Source organism: Nematostella vectensis, chromosome 2 (assembly GCF_932526225.1).
Source record: "Nematostella vectensis chromosome 2, jaNemVect1.1, whole genome shotgun sequence".
Lineage (NCBI taxonomy): Eukaryota > Metazoa > Cnidaria > Anthozoa > Actiniaria > Edwardsiidae > Nematostella > Nematostella vectensis.
The window spans coordinates 10,738,845-10,763,973 of NC_064035.1; the positions used below are offsets into that span (position 1 = coordinate 10,738,845).

At 40.9% G+C, this 25,129-nt stretch overlaps 2 protein-coding genes across 5 annotated transcripts; one reads left to right on the forward strand and one right to left on the reverse strand.

Moving 5' to 3' along the window:
* Positions 1 to 951: 951 nt before the first annotated feature.
* On the forward strand, positions 952 to 2,581 carry LOC5521160 (homeobox protein NANOG). Its single transcript, XM_001641032.3, has 2 exons — positions 952 to 1,229; positions 1,725 to 2,581. The coding sequence occupies exons 1-2, from the start codon at positions 1,139 to 1,141 to the stop codon at positions 2,279 to 2,281; spliced, it is 648 nt and encodes a 215-aa protein (XP_001641082.1). The 5' UTR covers positions 952 to 1,138; the 3' UTR covers positions 2,282 to 2,581.
* Positions 2,429 to 25,083, reverse strand: LOC5521273 (solute carrier family 49 member 4 homolog). Of its 4 annotated transcripts, none has more exons than XM_048724418.1 (11): positions 24,558 to 25,083; positions 23,986 to 24,076; positions 22,400 to 22,626; positions 20,651 to 20,713; positions 20,032 to 20,176; positions 19,718 to 19,764; positions 19,214 to 19,275; positions 18,866 to 18,933; positions 11,092 to 11,210; positions 10,529 to 10,711; positions 2,429 to 3,106 (listed from the first exon to the last, which is right to left on the reverse strand). In XM_048724418.1, the coding sequence occupies exons 1-11, from the start codon at positions 24,844 to 24,846 to the stop codon at positions 2,859 to 2,861; spliced, it is 1,542 nt and encodes a 513-aa protein (XP_048580375.1). In that variant the 5' UTR covers positions 24,847 to 25,083; the 3' UTR covers positions 2,429 to 2,858. The 4 variants fall into 4 exon arrangements, with proteins under 4 accessions (XP_048580375.1, XP_048580374.1, XP_032222451.1 ...); XM_048724417.1 differs by having other exon boundaries at positions 20,651 to 20,731; XM_032366560.2 differs by having other exon boundaries at positions 20,032 to 20,161; positions 24,558 to 25,082.
* Positions 25,084 to 25,129: the final 46 nt, after the last annotated feature.

Genomic DNA, 25,129 nt, shown 5'->3' on the forward strand with positions numbered 1-25,129 from the left:
GGAATACTGATACAGAATAAGAATGGTTTTGATACCAAGTCTAGACAGGAAAAAACGATTGAGGTAGAAATAGAATCCGCTATGATTTTCAAAATGTTTCGGAACTGTTCTGGTCTCAAATACATGATATCTTAAAAAGTGAGCTAATTAATGCAAATTGAATTACTATGGAGTGATAATTTAAACTGTTTACCACCATATCGTCCGGATATGAGCTTGTCTGGCATCTCGTAGTAGCGAATGTGTAGTTACAGAAAATACAGGCTCAAACGCCCTGGAATTTCCAGAGGGAAGGGGGGGGGGGGGGGGGGGGGGGGAAGGGAAAAGCCCTTTTTTCTTAACAGTTACATATCCATGGATATTATGGGTATGGAAATTTTCTGGAACTACGCAATACTCATTCATCCGCGTAGGTTAAATTGTTAAGCCGTGTGTGCTTACACTATCACACTCATATAAGACAGGTAAAAGGCATGCAGTTTAAAAAACCACGTGCTGTGCTTTGATTAATTTCCCACTCATTAGTGAAAATCCGACATCCGACAAGTACACTTGAGAAAAATACTTTTGTCCGCTCCAGTACCACAGCCTCGGTTGTAACGATCACTTCTCCTATCGAAAAAATCTTTTAGCGCCTCTTTCTGTAAGTGTGTGATTGCAGAGGCGCATAGGTCGAGGAGCCAGGAGGGGTCGAGGAGGCCAGGGTAAAAAAAGAAAGAAATGTCTCTGAGCTAGAATCTAAATGTCCATAAAAAAATTCCCCGTCGGGAATGGAATGGGCTGTCTATAGTTAACAAATTAATTGAGTGTGAGAAATATTCGAATTAATAAATCTTCGGAGCAACACTTAGAGTAGGCAACCTTACTTGTCACAGCTGCATTTTCAGGTGGCTAAAAGTAATGAAAAAAAAAGTGGCGTGTATATATTGCAATTCTAAAAGCTCTTCGATAGAACCTTCTCGACTTGTGAATAAACAAAGATCATCTCACCTTTGATGACCAATCAGACGCACGTCTGTCTAGAACCGCGCTCTGCAATATCAACAGAGCGGTCAATATATAAGAGCTAGCTAGCGAAATATATAAGACTCCAGCAAGCTTGACTGCGCAGAGCACGCGTTTTCTCTCTTGTTTCTTAATGGGTGATCGAAGTCAGTATTTCTCCATCGAAAATCTCCTCGGCTTGAAGCAACCAATCAAGAGCTTCCCTACAGAGAAAAATGGCGAGGGTAACCATATTATGTCGTAGTTTAATACTCTGTGTAGAAGAATCTTCACAACTGTGGAGAACTAGTCAACAAAAGCTTTTACTAAGTTGTATTTAGGTTTCCGATAATAAGCACTGTGTAAGAAATGATATGGATTAAAAAGATGTTTTTTTAAAAGCATGGCCAACAATTCTCATTAAGGTCAATATTCATATTATAAAAGATAATTCTTCCAAACAATGCGAGAGTGCGAGACGCAAAACGGTTACGATATATTATACTAAGAATAGTCCAAATCCTAACTTGCGTAACGCCCTCATAGTAAATCCCGATTTCGGCGGGTAAATTTGCCTCGAACAATAAACGAAGATGTGAAAGAAGAATGTGAAAAAGTGATAAACCTAAATATCATAAGAACTTCATTTTTTAGTTAGCGGTTAACTAGCAATCTCTAATAAATGGATTAAATTCACTTTTAATTTCCCGAAAACTATTCCCATTGTTTTTCCGTTCTAGGGTCCCAAAGAAAGCGCAGGACTTACAGGAGAAAGCTCTTCACCGATACGCAATTAGAGTCTCTAAACACCGCCTTCGCTAGGCAAAAATACCTCTCTTCAAAAGAACAAGGCGAGCTTGCAACCACCCTTGGCCTGACTTCAAAGCAGATCAAGACGTGGTTCCAGAACAAGCGTTACAAATCAAGACAAAAGGAAATGAAAAACCTGTTCTGGCTTGGCGGAGGGTGCCTTGGAGCGCTGTACCAAGATAAAAGCACACTTCCGCCACTCACGCTTGGCTTTCAACACCATTACAACTACTGCAGTAAAGACGTTCAAGAGATGCTACAGCCTCTTTGTAAATGGCGAGGTGCATGGACTTCGCAAGAAAGGGCTCCTTGGCCTAGAGGGGAGGTTACATGTCCTAGCCAAGTGAACTTGACACGGCAGAGTCAAGGCCAGGTTACTTGGCCCTCAAAAGGGGTGACTGCGTGTCATAGGCAAAGGAGCCTCGCACAACAGAGTCAAGGCCAGGTTACTTGGCCGAGGAATCGGGACTTTACTTCAAGGCAATAGTTTTTTTGAACTTTAAGATGATTTGGCTTGAAGTAACGGTTGGGGCACAGCCGCCAGAGACTGTAGCTCGCCAAAAAAAAATTCAACTTTCAAAAATGCTTTTGATGCGTGATAAAGAAGTGTTACGTGACGCAATACCATCAATAATGCATCTTAGCTGATTTTATTAGACGATTATAGTAATTCCATTCAATGATTAATATTATATATTACCACAGGGCCGCTGTAGTTTTGATGCCTGTACGATGAACAATCAGACTGATTACTATATTAAACTTGCCAAGTCAGGGGGGACTCGGACACAAAGTATACTTATCTTAATCAACCTCTTTGTGCGGTGTTCTCCCTTAATTTCTCACGTCCCTTTTTCTTTTCCCCTCCTGTTCTTTCTCACTTTCACCGCTCCACCCCAGGGCGCGCGCAGTCTTCTCAGCCGCAAAAAGCCTTCTTTTCTTTTGAAGAATAGCAAAAAAATAAAAGAAGAGAAGCAAAACGAGTGTGCCCCCCCCCCCAACTCAGCCCATCTTGCCTAAGTGCCTATTGTCTCTTCCATCTCTCTATTGTACAGCTCTTTTGATCAGATGATGGAGTTTACGCTACTTGTGTAACCATCACTCTTAACGTGCTCGGCAGAGGAGAGCAATGGCCTTCTTTCTCCCTCCACCTCCGTCTTATTCGGAGAGTACTTGGTCCGCGCTTTCTGTCGCTCTTTCTGTATGTTGCCAGCGTCCAGCTCAAGCCTAGAGTACTTCTCCTTGAAAAAAAATAACATTGGGATGCAGCCAGCGCAGATAGCCACCATGCACCAGTTCATCCATACAGTCCCTGCGGAATTGAGAGTAATTTGTAATTACAGTTATGTCATGACTTTTTCGTCAAAAATTCTCCCTTGTTTATTGAAAAAATGATACAGTAACGCTCTTTGATTTTTAGAATGTTGGCCGAGGGGGTCGAGTTACTCGGCGGCGGTTACACAGCGCGTCGTTTAAAAGTTCGGAAGCTCGTAGGTACAGAGCTCGCTGTAGGAGCGAAACCAAGGCAAATAGATCCAGTCAAAGTAGGGATACGTGCTTTATTCAATACTAACAAGGCATTAGACTTCATTTCAGGGTCAAATTATCCTATAGCTCGTGTTATGACAATGTTTTTCTTTTTGTACATAGTGTCCCATTGCAGCACGATGTTGCTGGAAGACGATGAAAAAGTTTGATTCATGTCCAGCTTTTATCCACAATCCGCCTAAATTATCCGTTTGGGTCCATCAAGGGAGGCGAAGAGACTATGTGCTTGCTTAAGTCTTATTTCTTCCGTTATTTTGAGGGATATGTCTTTCTCAGACCTCTCTCGACTTCCCGTGGGGAACAGGAAGCGGAGAAGCATGTGATGTTAGAAAAAAATAACAAAGACTCCCTAGTCTTTGTTAGGTATTGTTAAAGAACCGTTTTACCAATAGGCAAAAACTTCCCCATATTTCATTAGAAAGTGGGGGATACTGTAGTTGAATATATAATATATAGATTTAGGCATTGCCTAAAAGCGGAGCTCCAAACGACCAAATCTTTGCTAATTTTCGCTTAATAATACATATTATTAATAATATCAAATATCATTTCTGTTTTTAACGACGTCAACGATGTCACAGATCACGCGACCAACTTGTTATGCCCCCTTTGCCCCACATATACATGAAACATGACAAGTTCAGTTGTCATACGATGTTTCGGCGTCAGGCTGGTTTTGATTTATTGACGTCACGTGACCATCTCATTGCACCCCACTTGAAACATACATCACACCCTCAGCGAGTTTTGTTGTCACACGATGTCTCTTTGATGAAATATTTATATTTTTTATTTTGATGATGCAGCTTATTCTTTATTCTAGTGACGTCATTGATAAGGTCACAATCACGTGACCATATTGGTGCACGCCCATGACACCTTCATGACACACACCAAGATTGGTTGTTATATGATGTTTTGTTCATGAGATATGGATATTTTTGTTCCCAATGAAATCGGAATAGTTTGCTTTTAGTGACGTCCTCGATGACGTCACAAATCACGTGACCATTTTTTGCACCCCCCTTGACACAAGCATGACACCTGCCAAGTTTGGTTGTGAAACAATGTTTCTTTCAAGGGATATGAATGTTTTTAATCTTATTGTTTGCTTTAAGTGAGGTCATCGATGACGTCATACAACACGTGACCATATTGTTGCATCCCCCTTGACACCTACACGTCATCTACCGAGTTTGGTTGCGATACGATGTTTCCTTCGTGAAATATATAATTTTTTTGCTTCTAGTGACGTCATCGATGACCTATAGGGGCACCCCTTGTTACAAACATGACACATACCAAGTTTGGTTTTCATATGATTTTGTTTAGGAGATATTAATATAGATATGACATCGGTTTTTCTAAAGTGACTTCATCGATGACGTCACGTGACATCACGTGACCATATCCTGGAACCGCCCTTGACACATACAGGACACCAACCAATTGTTATACAATGTTTCTTTCACGAGATATGAATGTTTTTTATCTTGATGACGTCAGCATATTTTGCTTCTAGTTAAGTCATTGGTGACGTCACAATCACGTGACTATATTGTTGCATCCCCTTTGACACCTACCGAGTTTGGTTGCCATATGATGTTTCCTTCGTGAAATATAAATACTCTTTGTTTTGATGACGTCAGCATATTTTTGCTTTTAGTGACGTCATCGATGACGTCACAAATCACGTGACCACATATTTGCACCTCCCTTGACACATGCATGACACCTGCCAAGTTTGGTTGTCATACGATGCTTTTAAGGTGATTCCCTTGAATTGCACAGCGCACCCCTTTTTGCTTTAGTGGCGCGCGCTTTTTATTCTAATTCGAATGAAAACTTGCCTTAGATATTTTCACGCAAAAAATAACCTTTTCAAGTTATTTCGTGTTTTCCTTCGGTACAAAATGTTGTTTGGGCGTAACAGTTGATATTCCGTGTAATTTAGCGCGTAATTCAGTAAAGAATCCCGCAAAATTTTGATTTTTTTAAGAAAAATGTATTGCAAAATCCCGCGTAATTTAGCGCGTAATGATGGATTTCCGCGTAATTTAGCAAATAATCCCGCGTAATTTTGAGTTTTTTTCCGCGTAATTCCAGAAGCCCTGATTATTAGCGGAGCGGAACGGGCAGATTGATTGTGTTGGGATATTTCATAAAGGCTAACCAATATCGTGTTGCATTTGTCAAATACTGCTAAAGAAGACCGTTCTTGTCTTTATATCCTGTGCTCTTAGTCCTAAGAAGATACATATCCTTAGAAGATACAGCAACTTTTTCAAATTACAAGAGAAATTTTCCTTACCGAGGATAAAAAAAAATCAACCCCTATTGTCAATATGTATTGTTGTTATTGTCTGCATCTTGCATCTCATGTGTTTATTTTTTTTCAAATAGTTGTGGAAAATTAGTTAGATTATAAATGGCTTGATGAAAAGATTGTTTTGAAAGATATAATAAATAATTGTTTTCACTCTTTCATGAACCAGGAACTACCTGAGGGCCAAGATGAATGCTAAAGACTGGAAGACATGGGAATTAAAAACCATGTCTTGAAGAGAACAGTAGGGAGTTCTTATTCACTAGTCATTTGGTACCCCCACATCCATGGTCCAAGGAAAGGGTGGGGGATTAGACTTTTTAAAAGCATGTTTCCATGTTAAGAGTAAAAAAAAGTCAATACCACCACCCCTCTTGACAATTTCTGGTTAAAAAGTGGTCTAAAACCCCACATTAACCCCTGGCTTCCACGGGACCATGAGGGAGGGGGCTCAAATGACTAGTTCATTACTATGTGATTTAGCAGTACACACTCAATATGTTTTTTTTAGAACAAGATACTTATATAATATAAAACTAAAAACAAACTTTTGCTTTTTAAATAATAAATCTGTAAAGAAAACAGTTTTTTATCAACCTAAAGATAATGGGAATATTTTAGGAAAGTACTGAATTTAATTATCATATAATTATTGTTATATTTTCTTTTCAAACATTTAAAGAAGAGTTATATTTCTTCCTTTTACTTCTCCTATTTTTATGCAATTGATGCTATTTGCTATTTCCCCTCTACACAAAAAATAAATTAATGAACAAATTTGATTTCTAAATTAGAAATTTTCATTTAGTACTCACTTATATCTTTTTTTAGGATTTCCTTTCCAAGTCAGTCTCTTTCCCATTACATTTATTTTAGAGGTTTAGTTTTATTTTACTGGAATGGTTGGATCCAGGGTTTCTAAAAAACACCTAAGTATAATGCTTTACTGGATGTATATTTGTAGATATTAATTCCCATGAGGATGGGAAATCACCACATGGGAACTTCAGTATTGCATCTCATCTAAAACTGTCTGAAACTATATAATATCTTTGGAATCCTGTTTAATCCATTACTTGTTCTTTGTAAGGACAAAGCTTGTCAGAATGTAGCTTTACAAATGTACAATAATGGGACTTTTATGAGGGGAAGGGTTTTTTAGGACAAGATACTTAAACTATATAACACTAAGCAACAACCATGTTCTTTTCCAATCATAGAATTTGAAGCTATGTTCACATAGCTTGGATAGCATAGGTTTAATAAGAAAGGGGAAATGTCAATAAATGCCCAATCAAATTATTTTCATTACTCATATTTTTTTCACCAAACCTTTCAAGTTGAGTCGATTTCCTTTATTTCTCCTCTCCCGTCGACTATTCTTTTAGTCAATTGATATTCTTTGCTTTTTCCTCTCTACTCCAAACATTGATCAATGAAAGGGTTTGGTTTGAAATTAGAAGTTAGCATTTTAGCTAACTAGATGTATTTTTTTAGGGTTTGCTTCCAAAATCAATCTGTTTTTTTTTTCATTGCATTCATTTTGGAGTAGGCCAACAACAACAAGGCCACTATAAGGTAAAGGGTGGGTGCACCAATATGTGATGCATTGAAGGAGATACATTTGTAGATTTTAATTTCCAGACATTTTTCTGAATATTCAGTCCAATAAAGGAAAGAATCACCACTAAATTGATACCTTCAAATTACAGTAAGGCATTTAAACAGTCTAAATATATTATTTGGAATCTTTGAAATGCTGTTACATCCATGACATATTCTGCACAAAGGCAAAGCTTGTCGGAGTATTGTTTTGATTATAAGAATATTTATAATGGAACTTCTATGGTGGGGAAATAAGAATTTACCATTAGACTCTTGACAACTTAGACAGCCATATTTACACCAGGAATTGTGTTTGTTAACTTTGATGTACTGCATAATTTAAATTATTGAATAAGGCCTGGATCCATTTGGTTGGTCCAATAAATCTCAGTAAAGAGCAGGATCCTAGATCCCCCAAAAATACTTTGATCAGTCAATACAAAAGGTGTTCAATGCTGGCTCCGCTTTTAGGTAGTGCCTAAATCTATATATTAGTGAACATTCAAGCATTATTTCCAAGTATTACTAATTTTGATTACAAACGCTCTCAATCCACAAAGGGGGCAAGGAGGTTTTTTTTTTGTAAAATAAACATCTTTTCACCTCAATGTTGATATAAAAACATAAGTCGTTGTAACGTTCTTGCCCGATGAAGTTATAAAGAAAGGGGTGGAATACAGCAGAGTTGATCTCAGTCATTATTACAAGGATCCATTAAGTGGTTTTAATGGAATAGATTTTCTACTTAATGACTGAGTGCATGTAGGATTTCCCTTTTCAAACATTGACTGACAAAAAGAAAATGTTAAGATTATTTTAATGTAGTAAACATTGCATGAGGAGAATGGTTCCACCCCATCTTGAATGAATACTGCTTGCCTTGTGACGTAAATGTAAAGCGGAAGAAGAAAATGCATCGTTAGTGTCTACTTGTGTTTTGTTAGTAGAGCTCCTTAATCTTAGGAGAATGATTCAGATGCATCAAGTTTACGAAAAGATTCATCACCGAGACAAGCTTTTCCAAACATGTACAATTTTTCTTGCTACCATTTTACGTCCCTTGTTCAGCACAGCCAGATTAGCCACGAGGAGTTTGCCGCTGTCGCCGTACTTGAAGGGATCACTTTTATCCCTGTCATATTTCTGAATGCTTTGGTTCTCGCCCCCATATGGCGTACACTAGCGCTTCACTCGTGTGCTATGGTTCTGACGGGTAACCTTGCTTTCTCGGACCTCGCTGTGGCTTTCGTCCCTCAACCTGTCATTCTCGCTTGGAGTGCTCTGGAACTAAACCCAACCAAGTGGCCGCGTACTTACTGTGACTTTTCGCTCGCGTTTGGCTTCACCTCGACGCTGTTTGGCTGCCTCTCCCTGTTCAGTATTACTGCAGTTACGGTCGATAGGTTTATGGCGCTGAAGTTCCATTTGCGGTACCAAGAAATAGTGACAATGAAGAGGACACAAGCTGTTTGTGTGGTCGTCTGGGTTGCGTCTATCTTTACTGCAAGCTCTTGGTTTATCGTCGGCAATTCTATATTCAATGTTGTATTGAACTCATGTATGGCAACATGTATTATTTCTATTATTGTTATCTATGTTAAGATCTATAGGATTCTCGATAAACAACGCAGGCAAATACACGTGGTTCCTGGCACATTGAATGGTACCGTTGTGGTCACTAATTCCCTACCATCAAGTTCAATCTCAAATTGTGCTACTATGGGAAGGATGGAACGATATCAAAAGTCTGTAAAATGCTCCTTGTATGTATATTTCTTTTTTATTCTTTGCTTTTTGCCTTGTTTTATTTCTCTGAGCTATTTTGAGTTCACAACTAATAATTATCTTTCTCCAAAATTTATACGAATATCAACTTGTATAGTATTCATTAACAGCGCAATAAACCCATTTATGTATTGCTGGAAGACAAGGGATCTCCGTTGCGCCACCAAAAAGACCTTAAACAGGCTTGCAGTGCATCTTGGGGTAAAAAACGAAAACTGACGCCTAACAGGAGTAGCATATTATCGTCATAAATTGTCATTTTTGTTCAATGTTTTTATTATATTATAAACACACCCAATAGAACAAGTATTAGTGGTGAGGAAAATGTGGTTTAATGGAACTTTAATCGTTCTTTGAGAGTCAGCAGCTTAATAAATTCCTGTTTTTTGAGTAATACTAGTTTAGAATATTTTTATGCATACATCTGCTTTGTCTTTGTATTGATAGATCCAGTTTTATATGTGGACCCCCATGGTATTCTTATCCCTCTAGCATTTTATCATATTCCACAGGATTATAATTCTAACTTCGGCCTCACCTTATATCTGTGATCACCTTATTTACCGTGCCCCCCCCTCTCTCCCCATCGCCCTTCCCTCTAACTTGTCCCTTGTACGTAACCTAAGCGATCCTAACCCTTATAGCTTATTACAAAACCAAAGCAGTTTTCGCACAAAGGAGGAGGGCTGAAAAAATTGTTTATGGATAACTTTATCCTTATTACAATCTTATCTTTAGTATCCCTACTTAGAAATATACAGGGCTTCTGGAATTACGCGGAAAAAAACTCAAAATTAAGCGGGATTATTTGCTAAATTAATCGCTAAATTACGCGGAAAATCCATCATTACGCGCTAAATTACGCGGGATTTTGCAATACATTTTTCTTAAAAAAATCAAAATTTTGCTGGATTCTTTACTGAATTACGCGCTACATTACACGGAATATCAACTGTTACGCCCAAACTACATTTTGTACCGAAGGAAAACACGAAATAACTTGAAAAGGTTATTTTTTTTGCGTGAAAATATCTAAGGCAAGTTTTCATTGGCTCCTAGCCACCAGCCAATTAAAAACGGTATTTTATTATTAGTCCTTGGCCTTCGCGGTTTGGCAAAGAACGCCTAGTCATTTTCTTTGTTTTCGAAATTCAGTTCGAAATATCGCACTCTAACGAAGAATATCTCTCTTTTTTACGAGAAATAGAGGTAAAAACCCTAAAAGAACACATCAGCTGTGCAATTAAATGTTTTGTCTTTCAAATTTAGCCAAATTACGCGGGATTACCCGAAAATTTGTGGGTTACGCGGATTACGCGGAAAAAGCCAAATTACGCGCTTCCGCACAAGCGCGTAATTCCAGAAGCCCTGTAATAATGAATGTTCACAATAATGCTTGAATTTTCATTCCTGGTTGTATGTGGCTTTAATGAATGGTATAGAGTCCACCCACGATTTTTTTATACTCACCGATTCCTGGGATATTAAGGGCAGCCAGAAAAAGCAGACAAGCGAGGTGGTTTGAAGTGGTCACGACCGCCATAGGCACACCCTCAGCTATAGGATAGGTTGTCTCTACGGTTAGCTCGTAAAACAGTGGAATGGAGCCATTGATGAAGCACCCGCCAAGAATGGCAGATACGTATAGCCAGACTGTGCAAACACAAGAAGGGAAACTGCGATTAGTACACGGCTAGGAGTATACATACAACATAAAGCAAGATTCAAGAGAGTACAGCAACTCCTATGAAAAAGTACAAAAGGAGGGATAGCTGAGTAAAAGCCAATAATTAAGTATAATATTTGACAGTAAGGGAAAGGTTAGTAAATGTCTAGTGTTTCAGCTAGTCGAAACGTGTTAAAAACTAAGTATAAATTTTTAAAATACGAGAGTTATGACGAAGGGAAAAACTACGTTTCAAAAACGCTCTTATTAGGATTGTTTTTGTCAATCTTTTATCTCCTTATGAAGGGACACATTCACCCTCTCGTTACGACTTCCTGTTAGTACTTGTTACGACTATTCACTTCACCTTTACTGAATGGTATAGCATCCTGGCAAAGGAGTGAGAACCATAAGAATGATCCAGTGGAACCGATGAAGAGGAAGATCAAGAAACACTTCATACGACCAGCGAAGAAGTCTGCCGACCTTTTAACACATAAAATATGAAATAGCATATTAGCGACACATCACCTATTCTTCTCTTAACAAGCGATTCTTCTTTAGAGATGCACACAAGTAGCGAAATATCATATATTTTTTTTCAATTTCAGAGATGTCCTGTACACCAACTCGTCGCTATTCAAAATCTCACCACCACTTTCCTAAACTGCAATTTTCGCCACTCAATTTCAACATGAAAAGCTTCAGTTAATCAATTGACACCAAATACAGAACAAACCCGCCCCAAGAGTTTAGGGTGCATCTCTTTTCAAAATCCCTTCTTCCACACATAAAACAATTTGTTTCATCCCTCTCCGATGAAGTGGAAATAAATGAGACTTAAAAGAAATCAGGCACCATTGTATGCACCAAACAAGCGTATTTAATAAGGCTTTCCGCGAACTAAAACAATAGACAACGATTTTATTTGAAGACAGTAATCATTCATAAGGGAAGTAACAAGCAAGTACCATAGGATCGGGCTGCAAAAAACACCCGCCACACACAGCCAACAGCTTCGCAAAGGTAACGGGAGAATGTTTTCTTAATACATAGATTTAGCCATCGGAGCAGAGCTTCTGAGTACATATTTTTTAGAAGCTGTGGAGACTTTCTGATAAATACAGGCACTATTTAATTGAAATATTACAAAAAAATAACTTGCAGTCTTAAGGCTAGTTCCCATATGACCGCACACAAATAAAAATAGCGGCCTTGGCAAGAGCTACATTAAATGCTAGTAAATCAGCTCCCCCAGAAAAATCTCACACTCCGCTAGACCAGATGCCGCAGGGACACCAACAAACAAACAAACAAAGAACAAAAAAAAAAAAAAAAACGCACGCACAAACCCGACGGTGCATCTACAGAAATTCCGCTACTCCAGCGAGCACTGTCCCTAGGCGCTTACGACCTTCCAACGACTGTCGCAGCCTGGTAAATGAGTTGGGATGCCACAACGGCGACGGCTAGGACGGCGTGGCCGAGAAATAAAACGTTAGCATTTGACGATAAGTTCGAAACTAGTTTCATTGAAAATACAAAGGCTTTATATCCAGAAAGAGATGAAATAACGAACAGAGTAAGGACACAGTTTATACTTCAAGAGTCCACGTCCTCGCTAGACCGCAAAACTTGAATTTTTGCGTCGTGGTTTGACGGAAAACAGTTGTCATCTATCAGACAGAATACATATTCACATGCGACCTTTCAATTCTCAAATTAATTCCATTTAATGAACGTCGCCGTACCTAGTAACTCGACCACTAGGCAAATGCAACCAGTTCAATTCAACACTAAAAAGACAAATGATCCCGTGCATAGTTTTACTACTTTTATACGCCGCGAAGAACAAATGCACGAACAAAATATGATCCTTACTTTGACTTAAAACAAGAACCCGCATACGAATGAATAACGTGTTCTTCGTCTTTCCTATCACATAAAGCAAAGAAAATGCACTTTCTGTTCATATTTTTTAATATTTAATTTTGTGTTGCCCAAATTTTATTTTATCAAAGTCTTATTGTCCCTAACTGTAAAAGATAAGAGCACTTTCAGAGTCTGCATAAGATGCCCAATACATAAGCAAATTATCCCGAGAATGGGTGTTGTATGCAGGATTGTATCTCAGTATCTTATTTTTTATGGATTGTTTACAGGGATACGCACAAGGACAGACATGAATCCCAGTCATCTGGCATATTGGAAAGCTTCAAACGTCGCAAAATTACGTCTTCATCCCAATAGGATCGTCCATCAAGTCGGCTTTCTTCGGCATTTTCTTTTTCTACTTTCTGTTTGGGAGCATCGGCAACGCCCTGCTATATGCCGTTATACAGGAACACTGTAGAGGCACAAGAAACCGCCGACGACCTCTATACAGGAGTCTGACCATGACCTTCCTATCGAATTTAGCAATCTGTAACCTACTCAACTCACTTGGACCCGCCGGCGCAGTAAATTGCCTCCAGTTAATAGTGGATCTATACACCAGTGACTGGTCATGCAAAGCTCTCCGATTCACAACGTACTACTATCGACTGTTCTCATCTTTACTATAGTCATCATCACGGTGGAGAGATATTGTGCAATATTTCACCCACTAAAAATCCCCTCATCGAAACTCACCAGAAAACTTCTGGTCGGTAACTCGCTCGGTAGTCTGGCTCTAGCTCTCTTTTTGACCGTCCCGGTCAAACAGGTTCGAGAGACCCTGGGTCCAGATTACTTCACCATCACATGTCGCTCCCTCCCAGAAAACCCGCTAGAGAAGACACTGGTTTTGAGCTGCGCCATTTTGATGTACCTAGTACCCGATGTCTTGCTAATTACATTTGCTTTCTTGATAACCAAGTCTCTAGTGCAACGAAGAAGACGGCTCTTCACGGAACATCCCACAGACCGAGAAGCCCAAGCGTGAAGATTCAAGGATGACCGTATGTTTGTGAACATCATCTTCATGTTTGTTGTCCAATACACGCTATTCATGCTCTATAAAATCACCGCAGCGATAAGCGGGTTTAAGTTGAGTTTCCTCGTTTCTTACACCATTCGGAGGATTACTGGAGTTCTGGCTCTTTCTAACTGCGTAACCTTACCAGCGGTCTGTTTTGTCAACAACCGCGACTTTCTCAGGACTTCACAAGTGCTTTGCCGACGCACCGCTAGTAGGCGACGAAACAACAATTCAATGGCAACTAGCATTTTGAAGTTTAAAGTTGAGTCTACCCTTGCACACGATCGTCTTCAGATACGAGCACACGACAAAAGTACGAGACGCGAAACTTGCACATCGAAGTGAACTTTGCACACGACCTTTGTCCTAGACGTGCACCTTGTACACGACCTTCACGAGACACACGTCGACGCGAACCTTGTACACGACCTTTGAATGAGACGCACAGCTTGTACACGACCTTTGTAATGAGACACGCACCTTGCACACGACCTTTGTATGAGACGCGCACCTTGTACACGACATTTGCATGAGACGCGCACCTTGTACACGACTTTTGTATGAGATGCGCACCTTGTACACGACCTTTGTATGAGACGCGCACCTTGTACACGACCTTTGCCCTAGACACGCACCTTGTACACAGCCTCTGTAATGAGACACGCACCTTGTACACGACCTTTCTATGAGACGCGCACCTTGTACACGACTTTTGTATGAGACGCGCGCCTTGTACACGACCTTTGTATGAGACAAGCACCTTGTACACGACCTTTGTATGAGACACGCACCTTGTACACGACCTTTGTATGAGACACGCACCTTGTACACGACCTTTGTCCTAGACGCGCACCTTGTACACGACCTTTGTATGAGACACGCACCTTGTACACGACCTTTGTATGAGACGCGCACCTTGTACACGACCTTTGAATGAGACGCGCACCTTGTACACGACCTTTGTATGAGACGCGCACCTTGTACACGACCTTTGTATGAGACGCGCACCTTGTACACGACCTTTGAATGAGACGCGCACCTTGTACACGACCTTTGTATGAGACGCGCACCTTGTACACGACCTTTGAATGAGATGCGCACCTTGTACACGACCATTGCCCTAGACACGCACCTTGTACACGAACTTTGTCCTAAACGCGCACCTTGTACACGACCTTTGAATGAGATGCGCACCTTGTACACGACCTTTGTATGAGACACGCACCTTGTACACGACCTTTGAATGAGGCGCGCACCTTGTACACGACCTTTGTATGAGACGCGCACCTTGTACACGACCTTTGAATGAGACGCGCACCTTGTACACGACCTTTGAATGAGATGCGCACCTTGTACACGACCTTTGTATGAGACACGCACCTTGTACACGACCTTTGTATGAGACGCGCACCTTGTACACGACCTTTGAATGAGACGCGCACCTTGTACACGACCTTTGTATGAGACGCGCACCTTGTACACGACCTTTGAATGAGATGCGCACCTTGTACACGACCATTGCCCTAGACACGCACCTTGTACACGAACTTTGTCCTAAACGCGCACCTTGTACACGACCTTTGAATGAGATGCGCACCTTGTACACGACCTTTGTATGAGACACGCACCTTGTACACGACCTTTGAATGAGGCGCGCACCTTGTACACGACCTTTGTATGAGAGGCGCACCTTGTACACGACCTTTGAATGAGACGCGCACCTTGTACACGACCTTTGAATGAGATGCGCACCTTGTACACGACCTTTGTATGAGACACGCACCTTGTACACGACCTTTGTATGAGACGCGCACCTTGTACACGACTTTTGTATGAGACGCGCGCCTTGTACACGACCTTTGTATGAGACAAGCACCTTGTACACGACCTTTGTATGAGACACGCACCTTGTACACGACCTTTGTATGAGACACGCACCTTGTACACGACCATTGCCCTAGACACGCACCTTGTACACGACCTTTGTCCTAGACGTGCACCTTGTACACGACCTTTGTATGAGACACGCACCTTGTACACGACCATTGCCCTAGACACGCACCTTGTACACGAACTTTGTCCTAGACGCGCACCTTGTACACGACCTTTGCATGAGACGCGCACCTTGTACACGACCTTTGTATGAGACGCGCACCTTGTACACGACCTTTGAATGAGACGCGCACCTTGTACATGACCTTTGAATGAGACGCGCACCTTGTACACGACTTTTGTATGAGACGCGCGCCTTGTACACGACCTTTGTATGAGACAAGCACCTTGTACACGACCTTTGTATGAGACACGCACCTTGTACACGACCTTTGTATGAGACACGCACCTTGTACACGACCATTGCCCTAGACGTGCACCTTGTACACGACCTTTGTATGAGACGCGCACCTTGTACACGACCTTTGAATGAGATGCGCACCTTGTACACGACCTTTGAATGAGACGCGCACCTTGTACACGACCTTTGTATGAGACGCGCACCTTGTACACGACCTTTGAATGAGATGCGCACCTTGTACACGACATTTGTATGAGACACGCACCTTGTACACGACCTTTGAATGAGACGCGCACCTTGTACACGACCTTTGTATGAGACGCGCACCTTGTACACGACCTTTGAATGAGATGCGCACCTTGCACACGACCTTTGTATGAGACACGCACCTTGTACACGACCTTTGTATGAGACGCGCACCTTGTACACGACCTTTGCATGAGACACGCACCTTGTACACGACCTTTGTATGAGACGCGCACCTTGTACACGACCTTTGTATGAGACACGCACCTTGTACACGACCTTTGAATGAGACGCACAGCTTGTACACGACCTTTGTAATGAGACACGCACCTTGTACACGACCTTTGTATGAGACGCGCACCTTGTACACGACATTTGCATGAGACGCGCACCTTGTACACGACCTTTGTATGAGACACGCACCTTGTACACGACCTTTGTATGAGACACGCACCTTGTACACGACCTTTGAATGAGGCGCGCACCTTGTACACGACCTTTGTATGAGACACGCACCTTGTACACGACCTTTGAATGAGGCGCGCACCTTGTACACGACCTTTGAATGAGATGCGCACCTTGTACACGACCTTTGTATGAGACACGCACCTTGTACACGACCTTTGTATGAGACGCGCACCTTGTACACGACCTTTGAATGAGACGCGCACCTTGTACACGACCTTTGTATGAGACGCGCACCTTGTACACGACCTTTGAATGAGATGCGCACCTTGTACACGACCATTGCCCTAGACAGGCACCTTGTACACGAACTTTGTCCTAAACGCGCACCTTGTACACGACCTTTGAATGAGATGCGCACCTTGTACACGACCTTTGTATGAGACACGCACCTTGTACACGACCTTTGAATGAGGCGCGCACCTTGTACACGACCTTTGTATGAGAGGCGCACCTTGTACACGACCTTTGAATGAGACGCGCACCTTGTACACGACCTTTGAATGAGATGCGCACCTTGTACACGACCTTTGTATGAGACACGCACCTTGTACACGACCTTTGTATGAGACGCGCACCTTGTACACGACTTTTGTATGAGACGCGCGCCTTGTACACGACCTTTGTATGAGACAAGCACCTTGTACACGACCTTTGTATGAGACACGCACCTTGTACACGACCTTTGTATGAGACACGCACCTTGTACACGACCATTGCCCTAGACACGCACCTTGTACACGACCTTTGTCCTAGACGTGCACCTTGTACACGACCTTTGTATGAGACACGCACCTTGTACACGACCATTGCCCTAGACACGCACCTTGTACACGAACTTTGTCCTAGACGCGCACCTTGTACACGACCTTTGCATGAGACGCGCACCTTGTACACGACCTTTGTATGAGACGCGCACCTTGTACACGACCTTTGAATGAGACGCGCACCTTGTACATGACCTTTGAATGAGACGCGCACCTTGTACACGACCTTTGTATGAGACGCGCACCTTGTACACGACCTTTGAATGAGATGCGCACCTTGTACACGACCTTTGAATGAGACGCGCACCTTGTACACGACCTTTGTATGAGACGCGCACCTTGTACACGACCTTTGAATGAGATGCGCACCTTGTACACGACATTTGTATGAGACACGCACCTTGTACACGACCTTTGAATGAGACGCGCACCTTGTACACGACCTTTGTATGAGACGCGCACCTTGTACACGACCTTTGAATGAGATGCGCACCTTGCACACGACCTTTGTATGAGACACGCACCTTGTACACGACCTTTGTATGAGACGCGCACCTTGTACACGACCTTTGCATGAGACACGCACCTTGTACACGACCTTTGTATGAGACGCGCACCTTGTACACGACCTTTGAATGAGACGCACAGCTTGTACACGACCTTTGTAATGAGACACGCACCTTGTACACGACCTTTGTATGAGACGCGCACCTTGTACACGACATTTGCATGAGACGCGCACCTTGTACACGACCTTTGTATGAGACACGCACCTTGTACACGACCTTTGTATGAGACACGCATCTTGTACACGACCTTTGAATGAGACACGCACCTTGTACACGACCTTTGTATGGGACGTGCACCTTGTACACGACATTTGCATGAGACGCGCACCTTGTACAAGACCTTTGTCCTAGACGTGCACTTTGTACACGACCTTTGTAAGAGACACGCACCTTGTACAAGACCTTTGTCCTAGACGCGCACCTTGTACACGACCTTTGTATGAGACACGCACCTTGTACACGACCTTTCAATGAGATGCGCACCTTGTACACGACCTTTGAATGAGACGCGCACCTTGTACACGACCTTTTATGAGACGCGCACCTTGTACACGACCTTTGAATGAGACGTGCACTTTGTAACGACCTTTGGCCTAGACACGCACCTTGTACACAACTTTTGTACGAGACACACATTGACGCGACTTTTGTCATAGATATTAAAAAAAAAACATAAATTAGACCATCTTCCAAGACACGCATGCACATTGCATGCAATCTTTGTCTGAAAGTTCGATAGTACATACGACAAGTCCATCTTACATGCCTCTATTCAATTTTTTTCCTAACATGCAGGGACATGTAAAAAAAAGTACACATTAAACAAGTTTTCTCTTCCTTACCTTGCCATAATCATTCCAAGGACGCAACCCGCCATATTTGAGTAGAACCCAATCCAGCCTGCTGTATCCTGGACAAGTACAGGAAAACATGTACTGTTTTACAACTATTACACAATTAAAGGCAATAATAATAAAACTTTTTTTAATAAAACTAAAACAAATTGCCATATTAGGCCTATCTAAAAAGTTGGCTGTGTAGTCAATGTCATTTTGTAATGTGAAGCATCTCTCTGTCCTTATTATAGTTGAAACAGAATGAATGTTTAAAAGTTATAATAGAAATTAAGCAAACAGATATAAAGGATAGAGGGTACTAGAGTTAAAGTTAGAGGAAGACAAACATTGTACCTGTTTCACATTAAAGGCCAACAGATTGACGGCAAGGACTCCACCCCATCCGCTAAAGACTCCTACATATAATAAATACTCATGGTGGTAACAATATTTGGGCATGCTTGACAATACACAAGGCCAGCAGAGCTGTCACAAAAGTGGGTGGGGGGGAGGCAGAAGTGACCAAATATGGTTTTGAGTGGGATATGTCTTGTATGTCTCTATTTATCAAGCAATGGGTTGAAGGCTTCATACATATTTAATAACACATAAAACGTGTAATATTCATGTAAAAAAATCACTGTGCGCACATTTCTATGCCATGCTTGATATTTTATCAAGCTTTGTATAAGATTCCTAAGGTGGTCAAGGTAGTTTGGGAAGCTTTGGGCATCCTATGTAGCCTCCCCACAATGTAAGATCATGTAAGTTGTATTATACTAAGCAGTTTGCAAAATTAAAAAAATAATCAATTTTAGCTACCTGTCCATTCATCTACACTGTAAATAAGTCACATACCTGTAGTTGCACCATATAGTAAATTCAAATTCCAAAACTGAACATTTCTGTTGAGACACAAGAAATCAATAAGTATTTTAGAACTACACATCTTTACTATAATAGTGCAGTGTCAAAAGAGTTTGGGTAAATAGCATGTTCACCTAGTAACCTTTATCACACTAATTCCTATTAATTTCACTATTTTAGAAAAATATAAAAAATATATATATATATAAAAATATAAAAAATATAATGAAATATTATATATAAAATTCAGATAAAAAGCAACTCTCATGGGAATTAGAGGAATAACTGCCTGTATTTTTGCTTACTTTAACAGCTGCTTGGCTCCCTGTAAATAATCAGCTTTTTCCCTTGCAGCTGAGAAACTTGGAGGATGGGGAGGTTTTGCAGGAAAGTACAACAAAACCAACACCAAGAGAAGACCAGCAAGACCAAGCTCTGAATAGCAAAATACTGTATGTTGAGTTGAGGTTAGTATAGTATGTTTTTACCAAAATGAATAACCATTTCAGAAAATATAAGACACCTATCATTTATCAGTTAAAAGTACTAAAGCAAAGTAACTGGAAGTGTATTTTCAATACAATTAAATTGGATTGTGCTGTAATTAAAAAAGGCAGTAGTATGGGTGGGTATATTATATTATACTTTGTGTGTAAGGATAAAAAAGCGCCATAAGGAAAAGGGCCAGGTACTGCATATTCACACCTCTTACTTGGTGGCACCAGTATCATGTACGAGGGGGGGTCTTGGTTGTACAACAGCTGAGCACAAGGCTAGCAAACAAAGCCATAACATACTATGGTGAAGTATATTTCTAAGAAATTTCTAAGTACTATTTTTAAGAAACTATAGAGCTCCTTTAAGATTATTCTAAGATTAAAATAATTTTTTCTCAATAACAAACAGTAAAAACTCAAACCTCACCAGCATAAAGGTAGATTTGTATACCATCTCTTGCTTTTCCAACAGCTTGTTCCCTTGTCATTACTAAAGAAAACATGTTCACTAAGGGACAGAAAATTAGAAAAGTGAATTTTCCTGTAAATTCAGGATGTAAAAATTTTTTTTAGGTTGATTGGCCTGCAGGATTTTGTTTGAGGAAGTCAATTTTTTCCAAAATAAAAATATCAAAGCTAGGGTTTTTTTTCAACATAATGCTTTGTCTTACAATAAATCCCATGAATAAGTCCTGTGGCTGCTTTTCTCAGATTCAAGCTGTTTTAAATTATATGGGTATAAGACTGGACTGGAAAATAGCAATTTTATTCAGGGATATTGAATTAGATTTTAGAAAAAGAGGGAATTTTTCTTAGCAGGGTACAAAAAATAAACAGGACACAAAAGACAAGTGGGAAAATCATATTTTCTCAAAGAACCAGGTACTATAAAATCATGCATCAGGGGTAAATACATGCAAATGCTGGAATGCTAGTGCATGATTGAGAGAACCCCAAATGCCTGTTATACTGATGAACAATGTATGAATGGCTGCTTCGGGTTGCCACTGGCCAAAAGAACACAATTCTTAAAGGGAGAGGTGTCCAAGGAAAGCTATCATTCTTTACCACTGAAGTCCATCTTTATCATTTGGCTTGTCAGTCTTTTTTGGCTGGTAGATCCAGATATAACCACCTCCATGCATGAACTTTTTTGGGGCTTATTAAAGCTGCTTTAATTTATTATTTCATGTGATTTTCATGTGCTGGAATAGTGGACTTGCGCTAAGAGATCACATGACCTTTCTGGGTGGCAAATTTAGAACAAAATAACCACAGAAATGACTGCGCCTGTCACCCCAGAGAATGATGAAAAAGTCAAATCTTTAAATGAAACTAAACCATTTCTGAAAAAAAATTCTGGCATTTTTTCGTAAGCGCTGAATAAGTTGCTTTTTGTTGCTGTTATTTTGCCACTAGAACCCTGAGCACGCGCTAGTTTGCCACCCAAAAAGTCATGTGATCTATTAGCGCAAGTTCCTTTTTTTTTGCTTTGGGCCCACCCTCATCACTTTTCTAATGGTCCGCCCCTAATGAAAATCCAAAGCTGACAAGGCAATATTGGAATTAACAACCAAATGGATAATTTATATAAGCAGAGCTGTACAGAGGCACGATACAGAAACATTAAGAAATTATTGGGGGGCACAGCCATGTGCCCCTACTGGTTATCTCCGTATTATAATTTTTTTAGGCGAGGCACGTGACACCAGTACCCCTGCCATGGCCCTGATAAGTAAGAAAAGATAAACATTATCATACCTGTCAACCTTCGAAAATCTCAAGGCTTGAGAATTTTTTGGGGGGAGGGGTGGGGTATATTCATTTTTTGGGGGAGGGGTGGGTTTAACCTTGCAGGTATTTGCCATAAAGAAAGCTCTCGCAAACAAATACAAACAAATACACTTATAGATCTCACGGGGGTGTTAGATAAATTGCGCTAGGCAAGGGAATTATTGTTTCAAATATTTAATAGAAAATAGGCAAGATGATGATTTTTTATAGAATAACTTTTCGGAAGCGATAAAAATCTCTAAAAAGCGGGAGATTTGGTGCTCAACGCGGGAGATCGGGAGAAGGGGTCCAAAATCTTGAGACTACCGCCTAATGCAGGAGAGTTGACAGGTATGCATTATTGCATTTGTTGACTAAAGGAAAGATACAGATATTAGCTTACCCCCACTCATATTGTTATGGAAAGTGTTGTTTGTAAAGTCATTTGGGTTCACTATGAATGGAGCCACAAGAAATGATGCAGAGATTCCAACATAGCTTGTCAAGGTGGATATGGCTGTTGCAGTTGCCCTTTGGTTTGGAGGGAACCATGTTGACGAGAGCAAAGGAGGAGCTCCCATTGCTACCGGGGCACCAAGATCATTAAGAAATTGTCCTATATGAATTAACCTGAAAATACAAAATATTGATAAGTTCTGATCAGTTAACAATTATAGTGTGCTAAATATTACACCTGGTTCCAGGAGCCTTGAACGTCTCTCTGTTTAGTGGCCAGCAGAGGAAATCACAAGCTCCTTGGGGTCAGCCCACTCCTTGGCACTGAGCTTCGCTGGCCACTAAAGAGAAGTTTGAAGCCCTGGAACTGGGTAACTAAATATGACAGAAGGAGAAAAATAGAAACTAGCCACAATAAAATGTCTTTACACAACCATTGCCTTCTTGCAGACAGATTTTTTACTGCAAAGAAAATACAGGATTTAACCCATTGACTCCTGGCTTTTTTGGAGCTGAACTTACAAAAAACAGACTGAAAACAGATACCTCCCCCCCTATTCTGAGTTTTATACAGCCCGTCAAAGTCAAACACAGCTGCACCTAGTCAGCGGTTTCCAAGCTTTCCAACAGTGCTTTGCAGTCCCCCCTTTTAATCCCTCGTCGTTGTGCTGAAGCCAGCACAAGTTGATGGTTGCTTGTATTTTTCCCCAAAAATACAGCTATAAGAATATTAGGAGAGTGTCTCAGGACATCATGAAGTCTTTTGGGGCAGAAGTGAGTGCTTTGCTAATGGATATTTGCAAGCAAAGGTGGATTCATGATGATTTTTTCTTGTTTGGCTTTGGCGGATGAGAAAATAATTTTCTAATGAATCACCACAGCTCTCCTAAATGCTGTCTTTTCTGAAACCAAATTGATTGCAAAATTGTTTACACTGCTATTCTGGGTCTGTATGACCTGGAATTGATGTGTTTGGCTTCGGGGTGAAAAGACTTATAAAAAACCATCTGACTTTGGGGAGAGGAGTGTTGACTGGCCCTCCCCTAGTGAATTTTCCCCTGGATCTCCCAGAATGCTTTGCAATACGTAAAGATATTTTTGTGGTTGTCAATCCTTCAAGGAATGGACATTGTGTTTTGAGGCCAAGGAAATGTACCTGGAGGGTCAGAATAAAGGTATCTATTTGTGTCTTGAGCTGTGTTTGCTGATCTCTCCCCCTTGTGTGGTATTTTGAGCGTTTTATTGAGAGGGGTGATTCTGCTTTTCTCTCCTTGTTCGATTTGAGATTTGTCAAAGAACCTGTGCTATTATTTGGCTTAAGAGTAGATGCCAACACCTTGGTTGGATGCATATCTGCAAGACCATTTATCCCTTAGACTGATGCCTGAGTATCTTCATCTTGTTGTGTTTATTTTGAATTTATGAATTTTTTGGTTTGTGGGTACTTCCCAAAGCCGGTACAGGCCGGTTGCGGGGTCAATGTGTTGAGCATTTGGATTTGTAAAAAGATGGCTTACTGAAGCATGCACATACCAAGTTGCAGGAGCTGGCTTTGTTGTGATACATCTTATCCCAATTCCAAGGGTCATTAACAATATTGTCACGAGGACAGACACTCGTAATCCTAAATAGCAACAATTCAACTTAAAATGAGCTTTTATCTTTTTAGAACAGAACAAGATATTAACATATTATGACATAGGGGTGCTCAGTCCTTTGTTTTTTTGGGCGATAAAAATTTTTCATTTTTGGAGTGTGATAAAAACAAAAGATATTTTGAAAATAAAAGTATTTTGGGTTTTAAAAGTTGTTTTTTTAGGGTGGAGGGGGGGGGGGGGGGGGTAGTTTCTATTTTCCTCGATTCCTGTCAAAGGGACAGACTAATTGATGTCTGGCAGATCAGGAACGAAAATTCCCCCAGAAAACCACAATCTCTAGAAATAATAGCAAGTCAATTAGCCGCGAAAAAAATCTGTTACATCTCCGTCACCAAAAGGTCGGTCCAATAATAAATTGAATTTTAATTTGAAAAAAATTACAAATCTGAATTATAAATGAAGAGATCCAGTAACCACAACGTAACCCCAAGCTAACAATCCTCTTACCTTTTACATCCAAAAGCCAAGAAAACAGTATGAATGATAAGATATAAGTGATCGGCCCCCAGTTCTCGAGTAAAGCGATGGTGCCGTCCGACCATCCGTAGACGGCTCCTGCAGACCCGGTAATGGGACCCCATGTGTTCCAAACACAACCTTGTAGGCCAGCGATGAGCGAAAACACCACAAGTATATACCAACGGCGACCATACACTCGGCACTCGCTGGTTATGGTGTCATGGAGGGAGGCAGTACCGCGCACACTGCGGCTAAAGCTAAGGTATCGATCTGCCATGTGGCTCTGTTTACGCAATGGTGTGTGTTATGGTTTCGTGGTCGGGAGAGCCTGGGTATTTTAATACCCAGTCGATTACCACGTGACTGCAAGGGAAAGACACGCAAGCAGACAATAATGTTATACAAGGAAACCCTCTTGTATTACCTTATGACTTTTTGCCTGTGATATTTGAAGTTTTCTCCGTTCTTGTGTTCGAAAAAAAATAGAGCAAAATACTTTCCGTTCTTCCCCTGTGGAATGTGGGGACGCGATGAGGGATCCGAGTGGTGATTAGATGCTC

What these genes read in the sequence shown, in the direction of transcription:
- LOC5521160 (XM_001641032.3), top strand. Translation starts at nt 1,139, where the DNA reads ATGGGTGATCGAAGTCAGTATTTCTCCATCGAAAATCTCCTCGGCTTG. An exon ending in TACAGAGAAAAATGGCGAGG is followed by an intron (nt 1,230 to 1,724) that starts GTAACCATATTA and finishes TTTCCGTTCTAG; the next exon opens with GGTCCCAAAGAAAGCGCAGG.
- LOC5521273 (XM_048724417.1), bottom strand. Translation starts at nt 24,846, where the DNA reads ATGGCAGATCGATACCTTAGCTTTAGCCGCAGTGTGCGCGGTACTGCC. An exon ending in GGAGCCAAGCAGCTGTTAAA is followed by an intron (nt 19,765 to 20,031) that starts GTAAGCAAAAAT and finishes GTGTCTCAACAG; the next exon opens with AAATGTTCAGTTTTGGAATT. An exon ending in TGGCCTTTAATGTGAAACAG is followed by an intron (nt 18,934 to 19,213) that starts GTACAATGTTTG and finishes GTACTTGTCCAG; the next exon opens with GATACAGCAGGCTGGATTGG.